The following is a 22,867-nucleotide window of genomic DNA, read 5'->3' on the forward strand; positions in this document are numbered from 1 at the left end:
TTTTGTTTTGTAGGTTGTCTGTTTATTTAGTTTTAATATAGGTACATGTCATTGGACTGTTTGTTCATAGTAATTGTCTCCACATTCTGCCTCTTTAGAGGTTGAAGGGGCTATTCAGTCTCTGGTCATACAGAGTGTTTACTCTCTATTTTGAGAGTTGTAGAAGTTTAAGATAATGTCCGTCGCTTTGTGTGCGGGGAAGCTTCTGAGCAGTTACGTTAGTTAATTTATAATCTGGTTCTCTTGATTTATAAGTCACAGTTGTAACTTCGTTTACTGAATGAATACAATGAAGCATATTTCCATTAAAAAACAAAAAAATTAATTAATTTTAATTCTTTAGCTTTCTTATCTAATCATTCGAGATTTTCTAAATTTTTAAACAAAACACAAAAAATAATACTACTTTTTCAAATTTCAAAATAAAAGTAATATCAAAAAATTTTATTTAAGCAATTTTTTGACTTTATAATATTTTTATTCAAATTTTTCTCTCATCATTTAAAATTCAATAAAATATTTTAACTCAAATTATTTCACTGTTATTTACATATATTCTGATGTATTTTTCGTATCTAAACGGGTCTTAAATTGATATAGTTCAATATGATATATCAGATTATAAAATAATTTTTATTACAAAATTAATATGACGTAACACATAAAATTATATAATTTATAAACTTAATTTTATAAGATTTATGTATAAATTACCTAACAGTTCTCCCATGGAATATCTATACATGGGAAGCAAACTCTAGTTTAGTTGTGTAGCTAACATGTGATACCTGGTTACTGGAGGGCCAGGTCCAGGGAGGCAGTCAGACATGCACAGAAGTTGTCCACCACTAAGCCACTTCTTTCGAAACTGATTGGAGCACACATAGACTCCAACACAAAAGAGAAAATATTGGGAGCAGCCATTATTTACTATTGCACACTACACACCTTATAAAAAACATCTATATATCTTATGGAAGGCATCTCTACACCTTATAAAAACCTATAAGTATGTGGCGTGCAACATTAATAGTAGCTGCTCCCTAGTAAATCCCAACACAAAATGGGTTAAAACGGATCTAATGTTCATGCAACGCCCTACTCATTCCCAATGTTACCTGCTTTATAACTTTTTTTAATATTTTTTTATTTTATTTTTTTAATTTTTTCTTAATAATTAAAGAAATAACTATTAATAAAGTTGTATATATGTTTTTTTAATTTTTTCTTAATAATTAAGAATGTTGAAAAAATACTTATAAGAAAATAATAAAAATAAAATAAAATTTTCAAATACACTATAGTAGGAAATGAGTGGTAATCGGATAGTAAGTATATCGTATATCATGCATCCTTATCCACGGCTCTCTTGACGAGGAACGAGAGCTGGGAGAAATGGTTTGTGGATTACCTTCATCAAATAAATAATCATCCTTAATATCTGGATCTATTATTTTTTTAGAGTATTATTAGATATATTCATGAATTATATAAGAGTCGTGTATTTTTTTTGAAAAAATATTAAAATTTACTATTAAAAAATTAATTTTTTCATATGAGTTTCATATTTATTTGTTTTTCAAAAAAAGTGCGTGGCATTTGCACACTATATGCTTATAAATATCATTTCTCTTATTTTTATGACTCGCACCAATTAAGAAATACATGGCACGGACGATTGCGATCGAAATAGAAGTGAACAAGTAATATTAAAATAAAAAATGATATTTGCAGTTAAATGTGTACAATATTGCACACTTTTTTAAAAAAGACGAGTAAATATAGGATCGACATAAAAAAAATTAATTTTCTAAATGTTACCCAACCCTTAATTAAAGAAATTGTTCAGGATTTGTATATATTATGATTACATCTAACATTCCTTAATTAAAATATGATATATTAAGAGCAATGCTAGTACGTATATAAAGAAAATGTAAATTTTATGCAAGTTTTTTTAACCAAATATGTCCCACTATTTAGAAAAACAATTCATGGAACTTGTCCACGTAAAACTGTTCAAATAATTTACCAACTTAATAAGGAAAATTATACTTGCTCCATGAGTTTACCTTTTCAAAATTATCGCTTGGATATTTTAAATTTTTATTTAATTATTTAAAAAGTGATTATTAATAAAATTGTGTATTTTACTATAATAATAAATAATGATTAAAAAGTACAATTGAATTAATAATAACTTTAAAAAACAAATTCACGGAACTGCCGTATAAGCACCTAACTAATAGTACCTATACTTATTTTAAAAAAAATTGAATTATTTATTCTATTTTATTTTATTTTATGTAAAAATTTTAAAAAATTTATAATAATAAAATAAAATAAAATAAAATAAAATACAAATATTATGACAACCCGCAGTCATTTTCGACCTGGAAAAATTGAAATGCTAACGAAGGGTCGTCTTGTCGACTTCCGAAACCAGCAGCCACAAGACAACAAAAGTCTTTCACAATGGCGTCGCATCATTGTTTGTTTATTCCTCGTGGCTTGTACGTTTCCACAAGCAGCCATTTTCGACTAAGAAAATACTAACGAGACTATTCCATTTTTGTGAAAGATAAAAAATTTTGCGTCGGAACTCGTTAATTACATAGATAACGAAAAAAAATATACAAGTAATAGTAAAAAAATTTTAAGTTAAAATTTTTTATAGAGTTATAAAAAATGATAGAGATAAAGTGAAATAAAAATATTATAAAATTACAATATTATTTTTATTTTAGATTTTAAAAAAAATTGAATTATTTTTTATATTTTGTTTAAAAATTTGAAAAAATTGTAATGATTAAATTAAAAATCTGAAAAGTAAAAAATCTGAAATTAAAATTTTTTATTTAAATAATATTTAAATATTAATATGAAATGAGTTAATATTATCTATAAAATCAAACAAGATCTAAAAGGTTGAATATCACGTCGTATCCATGAGTATAAGCTTTTCTATTCAACGATATAATGAGTTATTGTTTGAATATAAAAAATGTTTAGAAATATTTAACAATTGTGAGAATTTGTTTGAAATTAGGTTTCGAAAAAGGAGATAGAGAATTTTAAATAATTTTTTTAAAAAATAAGTATTGTATTAGAATTTAAAAAACTGTTAAATAAAGTTGAAAAGTTATTTGAATATAATTTATTATGATTAATTTTTGTTTTGAAATTTATAACCTTTGTACAATTTTTATGTTTGAGTAATAATTAAGTAAAAATCTGAACTAGAAAAATCAAGAAAAGTTAAAATATATTAAAATAAAATAAAATCATTGATTGGTCAAATATGACCTAAGTCTTGTTTGGAAAATCTTATTAGAAAACTATAAGCAACCATTATCTTTCATTGTTTAATCTTTTTTTTTGTTTTTTTCTTCGGTCGGAGCACTCATTGGTCATTGCGGCACATACGTTCTCGTGAGTTTATCCAGTTGACCAACAAAACTGTGAGCAAGCAAACACACACACTGTTCTTTTCTCTTTTTAATAATAATTTTTTTTTTTTTATAAAAAATAATTATATAATATTTATACGCTATATAACTTTACATAATATTATTTATAAAGATATGCACACGTGATAAAATTTACCTCTCTCCCGTTGCTGCAGCCTGCAGCACCTTCACCCTCATTTTTGTCAACGAACACCGAGCAAGCAGTGTTAATTGGTGCACGTGGCCTTATCCAGATTCCAATATGACACCTTGCACGAATCATCCTTTTGATCCGTATTCTTATTGGTCTCTAGTACTCCCCGCTCCAACTCCCTCGCCTGATCTGTCTCTCATAACGGCCCTGTCAGAGGCGTTGGTCATGGGATAAAGGCTTGGAAGTAGTGAAGTGAGACAAAGGATCTCCCTGCCACGCACCTTTTGCCTTGGTTTGCCCAGCAGCAGTTGATTACCCTATAAACAGGCACAACAGATCAAACAAATCAACATGATAGCTTTCTATAGGCCGACGGGCGAAACTCTCTCATTGCCAGCATATGGATAAGCCAGGTATCCCATAAACAATCACAACTATGGAACTGACTTAGACCATTCGCAATAGCCTAATCAAATGTTAATATAAATCTAAATTTTAACTAAATAAGAAAAAAAGTTTCTACATTTAACTTAACACTTGAACTATAATAAATTAAGAAGCTTTCTATTATTGAAGAGTTACTATTCAATTATCTTATTCTTTTCATCAACTTTTCTCTCTCTTTATCACATTGAAATAAATTATCACATTTTATTTTTTAATAAAATTATTAATTAATATATGAAGTGTATTTGTAAAATATTAGGCCTGAACAACAGCCCGCCCAACCAAAATTTGACCTGACCCGTTGTGGCCCGCAACCCAGAGTCAGCACAGAATGACTCGACCCGACCCGAATGATTCGGGTCGGGTTAAATCTACGATTTTTCTTTTAATCTCATTTCCAGCCTTTCTCAATAAACATTACATCCCATCCATTCACTACGTTACATCCCATAGGCCATCCATAACATAAACAATAAACATTAATGTCCATAAATATATATTATCATGCATAGAAAATATTCCAGCTCTTTTAAACAAATTCATGAATTATAAATAAACATGAATATAATGTCCATCATTTCTCACAAATCCATTCATCCATCCACTACATTACATCCCATAGGCCATCCATAATATAAACAATAAACATGAATATAATATCCATATATATATTATCAATGGAAAATATTCCAGCCCTTTTAAACAAATTCATGAACAAGAAATAAACAGTCCTCAAAGAGGAATCTTTAACAACAAATATAAAATGTGTAGACCATAAGCCTTGAGTCACTCATCATCAACATAAATAAAGCTTGATTGGGGATCAAATTTTGGAAAAAAAAAAAGAAAAAAGAAAAAAAGATTATTAAATGATATAAAAATAAACATTATGAAAAACTTCAATAAATATGGAAGAAAGAAATATGTTCATTACCTGATTCTGCCTCAAAACTTTTAACATTGTCCAACGAGGCACAAAGATCAATAGTTATTGGATCTTTTAACCAATTCTGAGTATAAACAAGTGCATCAACTGTTCTTGGAGATAATGAACAACGAAATGGATCAAGCACCCGACCCCCTGCACTGAAGGCTGACTCAGAAAAAACAGTAGAAACAGGAATAGCCATCACATCCCGTGCAACTTTTGCCAAAATAGGATACTTGATTTCATTGATTTTCCACCAATCTAAAATATCAAAATTTGAAACTCGTGCCTCACAATCATGTTCCAAGTATTGATCAATCTCTAATTTGTTTCTCAAACTACTTTCAATAATTTCTTGCTCATATTCAACCCAAAAACTTTGCTGAGAATTAGAATCAATCATACTAGGATCAACTGAAGAAGGAGGCTCAGAGTATAAAACTCCACTTGAACTCTCATACATAATACTATACTCCCCGTACATGTCAATCATTAATTCTTTCACTTTTACAATCATTTCTTCAACTAAATTACCACCATATATTTTTTTGAACCAAAAATGCAAAAGACTAAATTTGCATCTTGGATCAAGAACAACAACAATGAATATCATCAAGTTAGTCTTTTCAATTGATCCCCAATATTTGTTATACTTACTTTTCATGCTCGTAGTCATAGCTCTCAACACTGGATCATTATTTTGACTCATTTTTTATAAATGTGATTGAATGCCACAAATCTCTTGAAAATATGTATTATATGTGACATACAAAGAGTCAAAAAGTTTCACAGTAGCATCATAAAAAATTTTCAAAAATTTAACCATTATTTTAACTCTCACCCAATCACTAGAGCTTGGGGGGCTCAAGTCCACACTACGACAATAGTGAGAAAAATAAACATCTTCATTCTCCAATTGCAAAAATGGCTTTTGAAATGTTTCTGCAACTTCTAGCATGAGATAAGTGGAGTTTCATCTGGTAGGAACATCAAGGTACACCAATTTTGAATAATTGATTTTCTTCTTCTCTATATACTTTTTGAATTTTTCCATTTTTGTAGGAGATGATCTAACATATTTAACCGCATTGTGCACCCTTGCAATTGAATCATCACAATATTTTAGCTCATCATTCACAATAAGGTTCATAATATAGGCGCAACACCTTATGTGAATATATTTCCCCTCCAACAAATGACCTTCCGTAAATCTTTTTAAGTAAACAATGGCAACATTGTTTGAGGAAGTATTGTCAATTGTAACAGTAAAAATCTTCTTAATACCCCAATCCTGTATACACGACTCCACATACCTTCCAATAGTGTCCCCTTTGTGATTAGGAATTAAACAAAAATTTATAATTTTTTTGTGTAATTTCCATTCACAGTCAATAAAGTGTGTAGTAAGACACATATAATTAAAGTTCTGATTGGATGTCCAAGTGTCAGTAGTTAAACTAACCCGCCCAATTTCCTTAAATACTTTCCTCAACTTCTCCTTCTCTTTTTTAGATAGTTTAATACAATCTCTCGCTACAGTGGTTCGAGATGGCACTTAGAATCTTGGTTCTAGTGATTTACATACCTTCCTAAATCCTTGTCCTTCCACCATCTTAAACGGAACCTCATCACAAATTATCATCTCTGTAATTGCCATTCGTACATCTTCTGGATCAAACTTATGTGTAGCTTGTCGATCTTTGGGTCTATTTCTATCAGGGTTTTTTTACAAGCACCAACATGATGCAACATATTTGATGTACCATATTTTTTGGAGTGACAAGCGTAAGTCTTGAGGTAGTAATTACACCCCGCTTTTAGGTCACTTAATGAACATCCATCTATTTTTGTGAAGTGTTTCCACACCGTTGATAGGTACTTACTTGCCTTTCTTTTGGGAGGGAGGATGGTGTTGCTACTATTAGACAAATTAATGTTTGAAGCTAAAGGAGTAGAAATCTCATAGTCTCTTAAATTTGTAGGAGTGTCACTTCTGAATGAATCCTTGGTATGAACTGACATATAATAAAAGTATGAGAAAATAAGAATACCATTTTGTTTTGATATGCATATGCTAGAGAGAGAGAGAGAGAGAGAGAGAGAGAGAGAGAGAGAGAGAGAGAGAGAGCCATTTCTGTCAAATTGTTGAAATCACAACAGTTGCAGAAACCATAAACAAAATGGTCATGAACTAAAAGATACTCTACTTTTTTTTTTTTTTTTGATAGGATAAAAGATACTCTACTTATTGCTGTGAGTTTGTGACAAAGCCCTTTCTGTCAAATTGTTGGAATCACAATAGTTGCCTATAAACTTGTTAGATGACTTTGGCTACTTTTTAGATAACTAGAAAACCAAGTGCTAAACCGAGAGACATGGGACCAAACTTGCATTGATTTTGGACTGGACTGAATAGGAAGTGTGCTTAAATTTGACTTTTCAACACATTCTGAGTGGAAGACATATTTTGATGAACAATTCAAACTTTTACAAGTCAATTAAGATCAATTTTATATAAGAATTAGAAAAGAATTTATATGTAAACTATCAGCATGCTTGCAACTGCAAATTAAGGACTTTGGTAATCCAACCAAGCCTACAGCCATGGGCATAAAAATTGGGCCGTCAAGAGCATTGTGAGATCCCCATTTACATATAAATTGGGCATCTAAGATAATGCAAAACACATTAAGGACGAATTTTTATTTCTTTCCTCCTGTTGTATTGGGCATCTTACCTATAAAATATATATATATATATATATATATATATATATTTGGGCATCCACTTATCATTCTCATGATCAATAAAACTCTAGTGTACAGAAAATAAAAAATAAAAAAAGTATTGGGCATCTAAGGAACAATTGTTGCAGTGATTTTGTGCAAGACAATTGCAGGCAGAATTAATAAAAGGAACTCATCAATAATAAAATGGCTGTTTTCTGAACTTTTAGTTTGTGTTTATCAGTGAAAGTGAGGAGGATCGAAGATGGTGCATAGTGAAAATCTCTAAAAGAAACGTTGATGCAAAAACTGAGATAAATGAACATACATCAATTTTTTGAACCTTCGTGTTGAGATCAAAGACAACTAGGCTAGGAAGATACCTCAGTTTTCTGCAGTTGCTACCAAGTGCCGTCTCTCTGAGAGAGAGAGAGGGGCTAGGTTTTGTTTTACTAAAGAAATGAAGAAGGGAGCTAGTAGTTACGGGTTATCGGGGCTAGAACTTTTCGCCCGTTAAAGAAATTGTTTTGACCCGCTACTAATTATAATCCGACTTTTAACGGGTTAGTCGGGTTGGTTCAATCGGGTTGGTTGGGTTATGACTTTCCTGCACAAGCCTATAAAATATAAAAAAAATTAATCAAATATTATTAAAATATATAATATTATATTATTATTTTATATTTATAATGACTAGTCTTATTGAACTAAAAATTAATGTTATGGTTAAAAAATAAAATTCTAGTTAAACTTTAGACTTGGCCATAATTAGGCCATTGCCAATAATACAATTTCATTAATGTCATCTAACGAGAACCGTACTTTCCACATCAACATTGTCTCACACACTTACCAATCTTGTTTATTGATCTTCAATCCTTTACTTTGGACTTGCGACTCATATTAGAACCGTCGGTTATAATAAATTAGTCATATTATTAGATATATATGATGTATTTTTTAATGGTGCTTGTCATTTTTACTACTAGTTTTTTTTATACAAAACTGTTATAGCTATATAGAAATTATATAAAAATAATATAATAAATTAACGTATTTTTATATAATTCGTTATATTTATTTTTAAATAAAAATAATTTTATAATCTACGATGAAATTATATAAATTTCTAAAATTACTTTGTGTAATCCATTTTAGCCATTTCTCTTTCGGTGGTGTGTATATATATATATATACTAGTAAAACAGCACGTGCGATGCACGTGTGTCCAGTCAATATTTTTCTTAAGTGTAACAATTTAAAAAATTTTCAATTTAGCTATAAATAGATAGAATTTCATCTATATTTTAACAATTTTATTCCTCTTCATAATAAACATATAAACAAGAAAATATTACACTACACAGATATAAACAACAAAATGAGTTATGGATTTGTTTTTCTGTCTAGGTGTCAAGTTCAAAATGTCCTAAAATAAAGAACAAGAGAAATAAGTACATCTCATTCAGAAGCAACCGAGGTTATTAATGTGAATCAACCTGTTTAACAGGAGAGCAGCAACACTGTCATGATTGTTGATATCTTGATCCACTGGAATTTTTCCAAATAACAAGCAAAGATTTTACAAGTGAATTGTAACTAAAAAATTTGTAAAATGACAAGCTTCAATTGGGATTTAGAGAACATTCATGAAGGAGATGAATGAAATTATTAGATCTAAAATATCATCTCTTAAATACAATTAGTATTTCAGATTCATATTACGGTTTTGTAAGAAATTGTACATTATTAAATAAGAAATAAAATGGAACACATAGAAGATCTAACAGAAGATAGAAACACAAATATGAATATTTGTGAAGTATTATTTTATTATCACAAAGCAAGATTACAGAAATTTGAGGCTCTTTACCTCAATCTTTAAACGCTCTTGCTCTTCAAAAATCTGCATGCCTTTCCTATCTAAAGGAGTAGCCACTTGAAAAGAAGAGTTAAGCAAAGATTTTAAATCTCTGTTCTCTCGCTTTAGTGCTTCCATCTTCATGTTGGATTCCATAAGAAGCCGCTGAAGGATAAAAATATTCTCGTGGAGTTTGTCAACCCCACCAGTCCTAGATTGTAGTCGCTGAGAATATGCGACAAGGGTTGATGAGTATCGGATACCGAGACTCACAAGCTCGTAGATAATTTCATTATCTGACTTATTAGTCAGATCATTATTAGATTGCATTATAGCACCTACGGAAGAAGCATAAACAACTGGTGAACGAGGTGTAGAATACCTCATATATTGGTAATGAGAAGATTGCTGAGCCATTGCAAAGTGAGAAAGCAGAAAGAGATTACAGAGTAAGAATGCAGACTAAATTTACAAAAAGTAAAGAAAATGAGATGCGAAAGAATATGAGCTGAATAATTCTTTTATAGAGAAAATTATGACAAAGTATCACTCTATTGCTTCATAACATCTTTCGTGAAGCATCTCTCTACAAGAGACAAGAGATGTAGCATCATAGCTGTGGCGCCTGACAGATACAGAAGAGCGATGTAGTATCATAGCTGCGGCGCTTGACAGCTACAGAAGACCTATAAAAATCTTACGGATCAGAGTTGTCTGGTCTAAAATAGAGGGTCGCTGTTTTTGTTGAAAAAGAGAGAGAGAGAGAGAGAGAGAGAGAGAGAGAGAGAGAGAGAGAGAGAGAGAGAGAGAGAGAGAGAGAGAGATTAACAGCTTAATTTTGATGAATTATTTACTGAGTATGTTATTTAGAAGAACACTTAAAGTATATCATTTATGTTTTTCTAAAGCAATCGAGAGTTTACCACTGAAACTGAAGATGTTAGACATGGGTACAGCTGAAAAAATTCCGGGAGGTTGAATCCGCATCGTTTTCCATCAGAAAATCCTCCAAACAGAGCAAAAAAGAGAAAACCAAAGAAGACAACGGCCAAAATCTCTTCGTACAGAACTTTATCAACAAAAACAAAAACCCACATGCAAATTCTATGAGATAGGGCAAAACAAAGTAGAGAAAATAAGTGAAAGGAAAGAGAAGGTGAGGAGCGAAATGATAGGAGTCGGGGTGGGTCAATGGAGAACAGTTTTATTTCGTGAGAGGAATGTGGGAGGTTTGTATACGTGACAATACACACAAGGGAAACCCACATGCAATGTATTTGTGCTGAGAAGTGGATTTTCTCTCACCAAATGAAAACCAGGCGTCCTTAAAGCGGTTTTCGATTTTGCTTTTTGGTGAATTACGACTTGTTTGGATGCTCGACTAAGTATGTCTTCGACCCGTTAGATCCCTAGATTAACTGCTCTACTCGCAACACCATCAACATGATATAACATCATATTTAATACATTACACTACCCGTTCATTATTAATTAATCATTGAATTACAGTATTGGTATTTAGTCTTAACAAAAAAAATATAAAAACATTAATTATGATTGATTAGAGATTGCAAAAAATAAAAATTGTGCTTAAACTTCTAAGTTAAAGAAAGAAAATGAGAGAGAAGTCGACAGAAAAATAACTGAACGGTTTCCATTAATTTTTTGCAATCTTTAATTCAACACGTCAATCAATTTTGGATTCTTTTCCGAATTGCAATTAATATCTATTTTAGGACCCTTTTATAAATTGTAAGGATGATAATTGCTTGTCTCTCTCTGCATTGTAATTAATTATAACTTGACATTCAAACTGAGGGTAGAACATTATTTTATCAATATAAGTTGCTATTACGTACTCAAAATTTCTGTACTCCATGGACACATTAATATCATATCCTACTTAACAAAATTGCTTTGTAATCTTCAAATAACATTGGTAGAATAAAATACATATTTGATGCATCAAAAAGTGTCCTTACAAAATTCTAGCAAATTTTCAAAGTCCTCGTGTTAGAAAATAGGGGAGAGAGAAGGGATAAAAAGGGACAAAGGGATGTGATGGGTTGTTAGGATATGTGATATAAAGGAGATGGAAGTGACGTAAAGTTGAGAAAAAAGGAAAATAAGGAGGAGGAAGAAAGAGGACTTGGGGACTTCGACGCTTTTTCCCGCATGACTCTTGGACGACAGAGAAACCTCTGGATGAAAATCACAATTTGTACAATGAGTAAATCTATCATTATCTTATTATTTTATACTAAAGTTATTATTAGAAAATTTTGTATATCTTCTCTATTTGCCTTTTCAAAGTGGTCATTAGTCACAATTTTTTTTTAATTTTTTTATTTAATAATTAAGAAAATAATTTTAAATATATTGGTAGATTTTTTTATTTTTTAAAAATGTTTAAATATATTAAAAAAATATAAAAAAAAAAAGAAAAAAACTAAGGGCGGCATGCTCAGCAATAAACACTGAGCGGCATAATTTCTTCTCAGATATAAAATTCTTCATCTCAATCTATTTTATTTTTTTCATTAAAACATATATTAATTTTAATTATAAAAGGGCATTAACTTAAAAAAAAACTTTTTTTTAATTATAATTTTTTTAAATTAATAAATTTAGTATTTAAACACGTCTTTCCTCTAAAATCTTCCGAGACTTCCACTTTTGCATTATTGATATGCCTGTGCTTGAGATCTATGTGATATCTTGTCTGTCTGATTGAGTTCAATCTTCTTGATCCATTCCTCAGATTTGCCTTATATTATATATATATACATCTATATAATATAAATTAACTTGGTTGTTGACTTTAGACATCGACTTCTTGAAATAAATATGATGTAAAGATAATAAATCTAATTCTTCAAATTTTGGTAACTGGTCCAAGACACGACTTATTTATCTTACCTGTCCAAGTCATGATCAGTTTTAGGTTGTACACATTCAATTATCGTTTCATGGTGGGACCGTTTTGTCTTATTAGATGAGAGAGTTATGATCATCTTTTGTTAAATATGGTGGGGCCTATTAGTTCAAATTGGGAATTACATGACAACCACCTCTCTCGCTCTCATCTCTCGTCTTCTTATATATGTGTTTTTGTCTGCCGTCAATCGCGGTCATTGAGTGTCAGGAATCTAATTTGTACATAAGAAAATTAATATAATATTAATTAAATTATTTAAATTGATTTTTAAATATTTTGACAGGTAAGGTTAAGCCAATCCATTTTAGGTACTTGGAAATGGACCCTTTTCAAATTCAATTTCTTTTTCTACTTCACTTAAAAATTAAAGAATGAGGAAAAAACATACATGTCGCACCTAACACTCGATATAGATGATCATCAATGATGCACCTAACACGTCGCACCTTTTGATTTATATTCCCTTTAAAACCTTATCCCTTGCCTTCTTCGAAAGACTTTTTCGAGAAAAGAAAAAGTTAAAAGGCATGCATGAAGAATATATCTTTTATGATCTCGAGCACAGGCATATCAATAATGCAAAAGTGGAAATCTCGGAAGATTTTAGAGGAAAGACGTGGGAACTGTAGAGGGTGACATCATCTTACTGGTTTGTGTCTGTCTAGCTCACTCTATTTAATAAAGAATTAATAAAGAAATAATTATCCTAATCTACTATTTATTTATATATTTATTTTGTCTATTTTGATGATTGATATTTGTCTGAATCATTGTTTGCTTAATTTCAAACTTTATCACGTTTCAAGATGTAGGTCCCCCAACTATTTTTGTATCCCTCCTTTGTCTCAACGTCTGCATCCACTCTTGATCTATTCAAGATTTGATTTCAACATTCTTTTATATCGGTGATCATACAATGAGTCTCGTACACCACATATTTTATATTTTTATTTTTTAAATGCTTTTTTAAATTTTTTTAGATTTATTTTTTAAAATTAATTTAAATTTTTTATTTATTATTCATATACTAAAAATTTAATAAAAAATTAAAAAATTAAAAAAATAGATGATATGTAGTATATTGAATGATGGATTTATATTTAAAATTATATATATATGTGGGAGCACATGCAATTTTTTTTTTTTTTAATTCTCTCATCTGATACTATAAGAAAAAAATATTTTAATCTATATATGGTAACATCAGGAAATAATTAACATATATGTGATCTCCCATTTGCTAAAATATTTGTATTTTTCTTTGAAAGTCATCACCAACTCTTGCACTCATTTCTAAAATAAATACAAACAAAAAAAATCTAGATTTTTACCTTTACTTTGTTGAATTCAATAACGACAAAAGGAGGCCATGTGATGTGATTGTGCGTCCAAAAGTCCAAACCCACTATTTCAAATGCGAAAAATGATACATTTCTGTCTATTTTTATTCAAATATCCCATCATGTATTGCAAAAAAAAAGGATGAAAGGTCCAAGATGAAAAAAGAAAGTCAAATGATTTGAAATCTCCAAGAATTATGATTCCTCATTTCCAAGACACTAAAGAAATGGACTTCATGAATTCTATCATTAATAGGATTTAAATTAAGCATGAATTTAACCCAAAATAAAAAAGCAAGATATGTGAAGTAATTCTGTGTCCCATTGCTTTTAAGAAACAGAGTAACATATGGGTTAAAAAAACATACGAATCATCTTGTTAAGCTAATATCCACTATCACCAAACTTCACACTCAATAATTCTAGCAAATGTAAGAAACTAAAAACCTTGGGGCATAATTAACAAACCCAAATTAGCAAACTTTGAGACGAAGAAAAATAGCACAATTCCATAAGAAACCAAATTAGCAACAATGATTTTCCATAAGCAACCAAATTAGTGACACGAATGGATTTTTTTTTTATCGTTTAGCGGCTAATCTTCCCACCATAGTAAAAACAAGAGCACATAATAACTCTCACCCAAACTATATTACTTCCCACCACAGATAAAAGGCCAAACCACAAGATGTTCGGATACAATCACAACAAACTGTTAAACACAATCCTCAAACTAAAAACCTACCATTCTCACGGAAGACTTGGGAGAAACAAACATCCCCAGCTTGTCGCATGTGATCCTGATACAAGGCAGTGAGATTAATTTAAAATTAAACATTTCAAGAAATTTTTAACTCTACCAAACACTTCAATCAAGCAAAGTAATAAAAAACCCATTAGGCTTTCCTAAGCAAACAAATGAAACACTGGTTATGATAAACAAATACATAAAAAACAAGGCACGAAGTTGAAATTACTGTGATCTTTGAGCCAATTGGAGTAATATTCTCCTTCCCCTGCAAACAAAAATCACAGAACATATCATCAAATCCATAAAGAAAATAATACATAAATTTAAAAAGTGCAGAGAGAGATAATTTGGGCATTTCGTAGGTATGATTTCTGCTTCTTGTCCTCTCAGTTCAAAATGAAGTTCATGATACGCATATGCATGAGTAAAAAATTTGTGATACACATGCATGAGTAAAAAACAACCAAACACAAAGAGGATTGAATTCGAAATTGAAGTTCAACAAACAAAAATAAAAACTTTCAGAAAATGAAACTCAAACCCAATGTTTGGAGCCCTAGATTAAACACGGCATGACACGGGCTCCTCTGCTACCAAACCAGAGCTTCCATACAAGGCCAACCACCACATAGCGAACACAAAGCAAACGGCTCAATCTATACATCATATGCATATACGCAACAGGAAAACAAATTACCAAACAGTGAATAAAAACCATACTGAATAAAAACTCAACAGAATAAAAGCCACATATGCTTATATGCGTATGATCCGATAGATCATTTTCTCACAGAAAATAATCCCAACAGAAGGAATCGAAATCATACGGATGTCCATCACAACAAAAAAAAAAAAACCCAAAAACATTGAACAAAATCTTTCGATTTTGATGGTTCAGTAAAGTAATCATTCAAACATTCGTTGTTTGAAAAAAAAATTTTGAAAAAAAACTTAGCTTTGGGAAGATCCATCGGTATTCTTCTTCACCGACCTCTATTTCTCATTCAGATGGAGGACGGTATTTCTCTGCCTTTGTCTCCATCTTCGTCTTCGTCGGGCTGAGACCGGAGGCATGCGGGGTTGAGGTTAGAAATGAGGATGGATGATCAAACCACGGGTCAGAGATCCGACGTGAGAGACCGTGCTTCACTGATGGAGGCGGTGGTGTCTCTGTTTTGCTTTGCTAGAGGCGAGGGTGTGGCGGTGAAGAGAGAGAGAGAGAGAGAGAGAGAGGGGGGTTTGTAAGAAATGGGTGTGAATGTCTAGAAGAAGAAAAAAGATCATAAATTTAATAAGACTAAAATATCTGTCGGTAATAGAAGTAAAAGAAAACTGTCCGTAATTTTGGAATAAAGTTAAGGGCAAAATTAGAAATAAAAATATTAGACGAAAATTCTGTAGCCTAAGTTATTGGCACTTACTAATATAAGATATGTACACATTATCCATTTGCACAGGGGAAAGAAGGACACTAAACATAAAGGCGATGGAGAGGCAGGTGGCCATCATCGGTGCCGGCATCAGTGGCCTACTGGCTTGCAAGTACACCTTGTCAAAGGGTTTCCATCCCATCGTTTTCGAAGCCAAAAGCAGCATCGGAGGAGTTTGGACAAAGACCGTGGAAACCACCAAGCTCCAAACTCCGAAACGAGCATATCAGTTCTCAGATTTTCCCTGGCCTTCCTCTGTGAAAGAAGATTTTCCTGACCAACATCAAGTTTTTGATTATATTCAATCTTATGCTCGCCATTTTGATTTGCTTCGGCATGTCAAGTTTAACACCAAAGTTGTCAGCATCGAGTATGAAGGCCCTTCCGAGGAAGAGATGCATTCGTGGAGCATGTGGGGTAGTGCTGGTGAGCCATTCAGCTCTAAAGGGAAATGGAAAATTGTAGCAGGAGATGCTCTTGGCCTTTCAACTGAGGTTTGTATATATAAATCCATCATGTAAAGTATCAGAGTTTCAGTGTTTTTCATGATTCTATTATATAATTAATTATAGCCCAATGAGCCCACTTGAACTAGAGGTGAGGCTGAGAATTAATGGGAACAGAGACCAATTAATTCGATGCTATATATTTTTAACTTGAAAAGTACAGATCTGCTTGTCTTCTAAGGCCAAGCGCAGGTTCTCATTGACATTCACGACAAGGATTGGAACTGGGTAACTTGTCTCATTGACATTCACGACAAGGATTCTCATTGACATTCATGATCATGTACTCTTCAGGTGTACCCAGTTGACTTTGTGATCCTCTGCATCGGACGATTCAGTGACATTCCAAACATCCCAGAATTCCCCGACAACCAAGGCCCAGAAGTATTTCATGGGAAGGTGATCCACAGCATGGAGTACGCTGCCATGGATTATCAAAGTGCTGCTGAATTTGTCAAAGGGAAGCAAGTCACTGTTGTGGGGTTGCAAAAATCTGCCTTGGACATTGCTATGGAGTGCTCAACAGCAAATGGTATGAAGCATAAGTCTCACTTATTTTACAACCTAAATAAGGTCAAATGGTAAGATTTATTTCTCACACGATCTGCAGGCAGGGAACATCCTTGTACTATTTTATACAAGACTGAGCATTGGAATCCCCCTGATTATCTTCCATGGGGTGTGCCTCTTGGTTATTTATATCTCAACCGCTTCTCGGAGTTATTGGTTCATAAGCCTGGTGAAGGCTTCCTGCTAAGTCTCCTGGCTACAATTCTTTCTCCTGTGGTAAATAGCCTTGAACTGATTTTCTTTTGTCTCTCTTTTCTCTTTCTATACACGACTCTCATCATAAGGATGAAGCTTAGAGATTTTCTGTTGTGGAACAGAGATGGGCATTTTCTAAATTCGTTGAAAGCGATATAAAGAAGAAGCTTCGGTTGGCAAAGTTTGGAATGGTACCGAAACATAGCTTCCTTCAAGAAATCAGTTCTTGTCTGATCTCCACAACGCCAGAGAAGTTCTATGACAAAGTCGAAGAAGGAAGCATCATTCTGAAAAAAGCCACGAAGTTCAGCTTCTGCAAGCAGGGTGTTTTGGTTAATGGCGACACACAACCTCTGGCAACTGATTTGGTCATTTTGGCTACTGGATTCAGAGGTGATAAAAAGCTCAAGGACATCTTCGTCTCCTCCACCTTTAAAGACTACATTGCAGGGTCCCCTAATACAACAGTTCCCCTCTACAGGTTAGTTTCTTTCTTTAAACCAAAAATCATAATTCATTGATAGACAAAGTAAGATGTAAATCTAAAACGCTCGTGCATAGGGAAGGTAACAATTGAAAATAAGGAAATGATAGTTGCTATGTATCAGGGAATGCATTCATTCAAGAATTCCACAACTAGCAGTAATTGGGTTCTCAGAGAGTGTTTCAAACTTGTATACCTCGGAGATGAGATGCCGATGGCTAGCCGAGCTTCTTGACGGCACGTTCAGATTGCCCAGCATCAAAGATATGGAGAAAGATGTGGGAGAGTGGCAAGAATACATGAAGACATACTCGGGGCAATACTACAAGAGATCCTGCATTGGTGCTCTTCATATATGGTACAATGATCAGCTCTGCAAAGATATGGGATGGAACCCCAAAAGAAAGAAAGGATTCATTGCTGAGTTGTTTGAGCCTTATGGTCCAATGGACTATGCAGCCTCTTGAAGTAATGAACCCTGTTTGCGTGGTTCCTGAGCCCTGTGTTGCCAGCTATCTTGGTTCGTGCGTGCATGCTTTTGGATTCACTATCACTGCTGAGAATTTTCGCGCTTTTCATGTTTATTCATTCAAAAGAATTCGTGTTTGTGTTTAAAATAAAATCAATAATTTCATCACTTTGGTTGTGGATCAACTGTGGTTGTATTTCTGGTAATAATATGAGCAATGAGTCTGATTGGGAGTCATTGGACTTGAGATCAATCTTCAGGGTACGCATTTTCTTTGGACATGCCTTTAATCAATCTTAAATGTACTTTTTCCTTAATTGTTTTTTTCCAATTCCCAACTGTTAAGTCATCAAGACTCATCACTTCAAAGATATTCTTAATTTTTATCTTTGTACATCGATCATATGTAATAAATGGATCAGGATCCACTCTTAACCTTAAAGGGCACTGTGGTGGTCTTAAAGCAAACCTTATAAAACCGGGCATCCTGGATTTAAAATTTTGCATTCGAACTTCTGAGGTCTTCGGATTGAAGAATTTCTTTTTCTTGAGGGCATTCGTAGAAAACTTCTTTATCAAGTGCTTGTACACCTGTGATTATTTGAGACTTTGTCCAGACATCGGAATTCGGATGCCGATAAAAGAAAAACAGAAGATAGGTATCCTCTCTCACTTGGAAGTGTTTGGAAACTCAATTCTTCTTAGATATTTTCAATTATTTCATTTTCAAACATCATTTAAATATTAAAAAAAATTAATTAATTTTAATTCTTTAGCTTTTTTATCTAAACATCCCAGATTTTCTAAATTTTTAAATAAAACACAAAAAATAATACTACTTATAAAAGTAATATTAAAAAAATTTATTTAAGCAATTTTTTAACTTTATAATATTTTTATTCAAATTTTTCTCTCATCTTTCAAAATTCAATAAAATATTTTAACTCAAAACTATTTTAATGTTATTTACATATATTCTGATGTATTCTTCGTATCCAAACGGGTCTTAAATTGATATAACTCGATATGATATGTCAGATTGTAAAATAATTTTTGTTATAAAATAGATATTACGCATCATATAAAATTATGTAATTTATAAACTTACTTTTATAAGATTTATGTATAAATTGCCTAACAGTTCTCCCATGGAATATCTATACATGGGAAGCAAACTCTAGTTTAGTTGCATAGCTAACGTGATATCTGGTTAATGGAGGGCCAGGGCCAAGGAGGCAGACATGCACAGAAGTTGTCCACCACTAAGCCACGTCTTTCGAAACTGATTGGAGCATACAAGGTCTCTCACAGAATGGGTTAAAATGGATCTAATGTTCATGCAACACCCTACTCATTCCCAATGTTACATGCTTATCCACGGCACTCTTGTAGAGCGACGAGAGCTGGGAGAAATAGCTTGAGGATTACCTTCACCAAATAAATAATCATCCCTAAAATTCGGATATATTATTATTTTTAGAGTAATATTAGATACAGTCATGAGTTATATGTAAGAATACTGATTCAAGCTTGCTAATGAGAGAGAAACGAGAGAATATGCAAAATACTTATGCGTTGCATTTTATCATTTACAGTGTTGCTACTTTATACACACAAAACAGAGCAACCTTTCTAACAGAAAACTAAGGAATATTCTAGCATTCCTATCTATACAGCTATGAAATGTAACAACCTCTAAAATTACATAATGATACATAACAGATCATCTATGATGATGACACTTTGGTAAATGAACCGTGGCATTATTACAAGAACTAATTCTATTTGATGATCCATGTTGTTGTATATCAGAGACGTTGATGTGCATGGTTTCTGCTGTATTTACTTGATCGAGATTCTTGCAAGAGCTGGTACCATGTTGCTATAATAACCCCCCCAAGATGGAGAATAGATATTAACTATTCCCATCTTGGAAATGTGCAAGTAAAGCAAGTAAGAAGGCAAGGACTTAGTGAACATATTGGCAAGCTGGGAAGAAGTATGAACATGTGCAGTCCGAATAGCCCCTTCTTGGATTTTATCTCGGATAAGGTGGCAGTCTACCTCAATATGTTGTCCTCTCGTGGAAGACAGGATTTGCTGCAATGTGTAAAGCAGCTTGGTTGTCACAGAATAGCTCAGCAGGTTGAGGGTGAGGAATGGAAAGGTCATGAAGCAGATGTCGCAGCCAAGTAAATTCAGTGGTAATCGATGCCATGCTACGGTATTCTGCCTCAACAGAAGATCTTGAGACAACTTGTTGTTTCTTTGATCTCCAGGAGATAAGAGAGTGCCCCAAGAAAATACAGAACCCAATGACTGACTTGCGGGTGTTCGAGCATGAGGCCCAATCTGAATCACAATAACCTTTGAGGTTTATAGGAGAGGTAGAAGAGAGTAGGATGCCCTAGCCAGGTGCGTTTTTAAGGTATCTCAAAACTCGATGAGCAGCAGCAAGATGGGAGGACGTGGGATGGTCCATGAATTGGCTGAGTACTTGAATGGGATAACTAATGTCAGGTCTAGTTAAGGTAAGGTAAAGTAATCTGCCAATGAGTTGCCTATATGGAGTAGGATCAGATAATGGAGTGCCAGATGTTTTTGATAATTTATGATTTTGATCCATGGGAAGTGTCAATGGTTTGGAGGCTAAGTGAGCCAAATCAACAAGGAGATCCAAGATGTATTTTCGTAGGCAAAGATGGATACCAACTAGAGAACGGGCAACCTCAATGCCAAGAAAGTACCTTAAAGTACCAAGGTCTTTTATTTTGAAATGAGTGTTCAAAAAATCCTTTAAAACCGAAATGGATTGAACAGAATTGGTGGCAACTACTATATCATCAACATAAACTAGTAGTGCTGTAAAACTTGTATCAGTAATGCAAGTGAAGAGGTTGTAGTCAGCCTTAGATTGAGTAAAACCGAATTGAATCAAGGCAGTGGAAAATTTGTCATACCATTGGCGGGAAGCTTGCTTTAAACTATATAAGCTCTTGAGCAATTTACAGACCTGGCCAGGTTTAGCTTTGTTGTAGCCAGGTGGTGTCTTCATATAGATGTCTTCATGTAACTCTCCATTTAAGAAAGCATTGTTGACATCGAATTGGTGCAAATGCCAGCCTGTAATGGCTGCTAAAGCAAGAATCGTTTGGATGGTAACCATCTTTACCATGGGTGAAAAATTTTCATGATAGTCCACGCCAGGTTGCTGTGTAAAACCTTTAGCAACCAATCTCGATTTCTTCCTCTCAATTTTACCATTAGAATGGTACTTGGTTTTGTAGACAAATTTGCAATCAATGGGAGTTTTGTGAGGTGGTAAGTCTATAAGGATCCAGGTTTGGTTAAGCTCTAATGCTTCAAGTTCTATTTCCATTGCCTTTCGCCAGTCACTATCTTTAGCAGCTTGCTTGTAAGTGAGAGGGTTAGTGTGTGATGAAATGGTAGTGGAAAATAAAGCATAAGCAGGTGACAATTTGTGGTAAGAGAGTGAAGAAGATAAGGGAAAAGGGATACCTGAAGGAGCTGATGCCATGTTGCCCGATTGGGAGGAGGAGATACAAGTGGCTTGTTGGCTGTGAAAGTCTTGTAGGTACTTGGGAGCACGACGGGTTCTAGTGGATTTGCAAACAAGAAGTGATGGGGAGGAATCTGGTTGTGGTGTAGAAATGATTATGGGAAGAGGGTCGATGTGTGAGATAGGTTGTATGTCTGATGTTGTAGGTGTGGGTGAAGAGATATCAGGAGGTGATATGGCTAAAGGAGAAGGAAATTATGTGAGTGTTAAAGGGTCAGGTAAGAAGGAAGAGTGTGGAGGTGAGGGAGATGGTGGGGAAGGAGAAGCATGGGTTTGCAGTAGATTGTTTGGTGAAAGAGAGGAGTCAGAGTGGGAAAGAGTATTTAAAAATGGGACTGGGAGGGAAGGTTGAAGAGATTGGCAGGGAAAAGAATTTGGAGTAGGAAAAGAAAGAGGTGAGATTTGATCTGAGTGATGAAAGGAGAACACATGTTCATGGAAGGTAACGTCTCTAGAGAGGAAAATGGTTTTAGTTTGAAGGTCTAAAAGCTTATATCCTTTAACCCCAAAGGGGTAACCAAGAAATACGCAATATCGACCACGGGGTTCAAATTTCTAGCAGTTGTGGGATAGGGTGGAAGCAAAACAATGCAGCCGAAGATGCGCATGTGAGAATATGTGGGAGGTTGTTGAAAGAGGAGTTCAAAAGGTGTTTTATTGGAAAGAAGAGGAGTTGGGACACGGTTAATAATGTAGACTGCTGTGAGTACACAGTCAGTCCAGTATGGTTTGGGAAGGTTGGATTGAAGTTGGAGGGATCAAGCTACATTCAAGATATGTTGGTGTTTTCTTTCGGCTATGCCGTTTTGTTATGGGGTTTCCACACAAGTGCGTTGATGTATGATTCCTTTCTTGTTATAGAATTCTCTCATTTGAAACTCATGTCCATTGTCACTACGAATTGTTTGAATTTTAGTATGAAATTGGTTCTCAACTAGATTACAAAAAGCTTCAAGACAAGGTCTAGTATCTGATTTAGCTTTAAGCAAATACAACCAAGTGGTACGGGAGTAGCCATCAACGATGGTTAAAAAGTATT

At 33.3% G+C, this 22,867-nt stretch overlaps 1 protein-coding gene and 1 long non-coding RNA gene across 2 annotated transcripts; one reads left to right on the plus strand and one right to left on the minus strand.

The window, feature by feature from the left end:
• Positions 1-14,357: 14,357 nt before the first annotated feature.
• On the minus strand, positions 14,358-15,848 carry LOC122311696. Its single transcript, XR_006242845.1, has 2 exons — positions 14,821-15,848; positions 14,358-14,643 (listed from the first exon to the last, which is right to left on the minus strand). It is a non-coding gene; the product is annotated as an uncharacterized LOC122311696 (long non-coding RNA).
• A 199-nt stretch (positions 15,849-16,047) lies between these two features.
• Positions 16,048-18,565, plus strand: LOC122309006 (probable flavin-containing monooxygenase 1). The gene is made up of 5 exons (XM_043122327.1): positions 16,048-16,518; positions 16,825-17,062; positions 17,141-17,316; positions 17,418-17,776; positions 17,904-18,565. Exons 1-5 carry the CDS (start codon positions 16,081-16,083, stop codon positions 18,244-18,246), a joined length of 1,554 nt encoding a protein of 517 aa, XP_042978261.1. The 5' UTR covers positions 16,048-16,080; the 3' UTR covers positions 18,247-18,565.
• The last annotated feature ends 4,302 nt before the right edge of the window (positions 18,566-22,867 follow it).

Source organism: Carya illinoinensis, chromosome 5, assembly GCF_018687715.1.
Source record: "Carya illinoinensis cultivar Pawnee chromosome 5, C.illinoinensisPawnee_v1, whole genome shotgun sequence".
Classification (NCBI taxonomy): domain Eukaryota; kingdom Viridiplantae; phylum Streptophyta; class Magnoliopsida; order Fagales; family Juglandaceae; genus Carya; species Carya illinoinensis.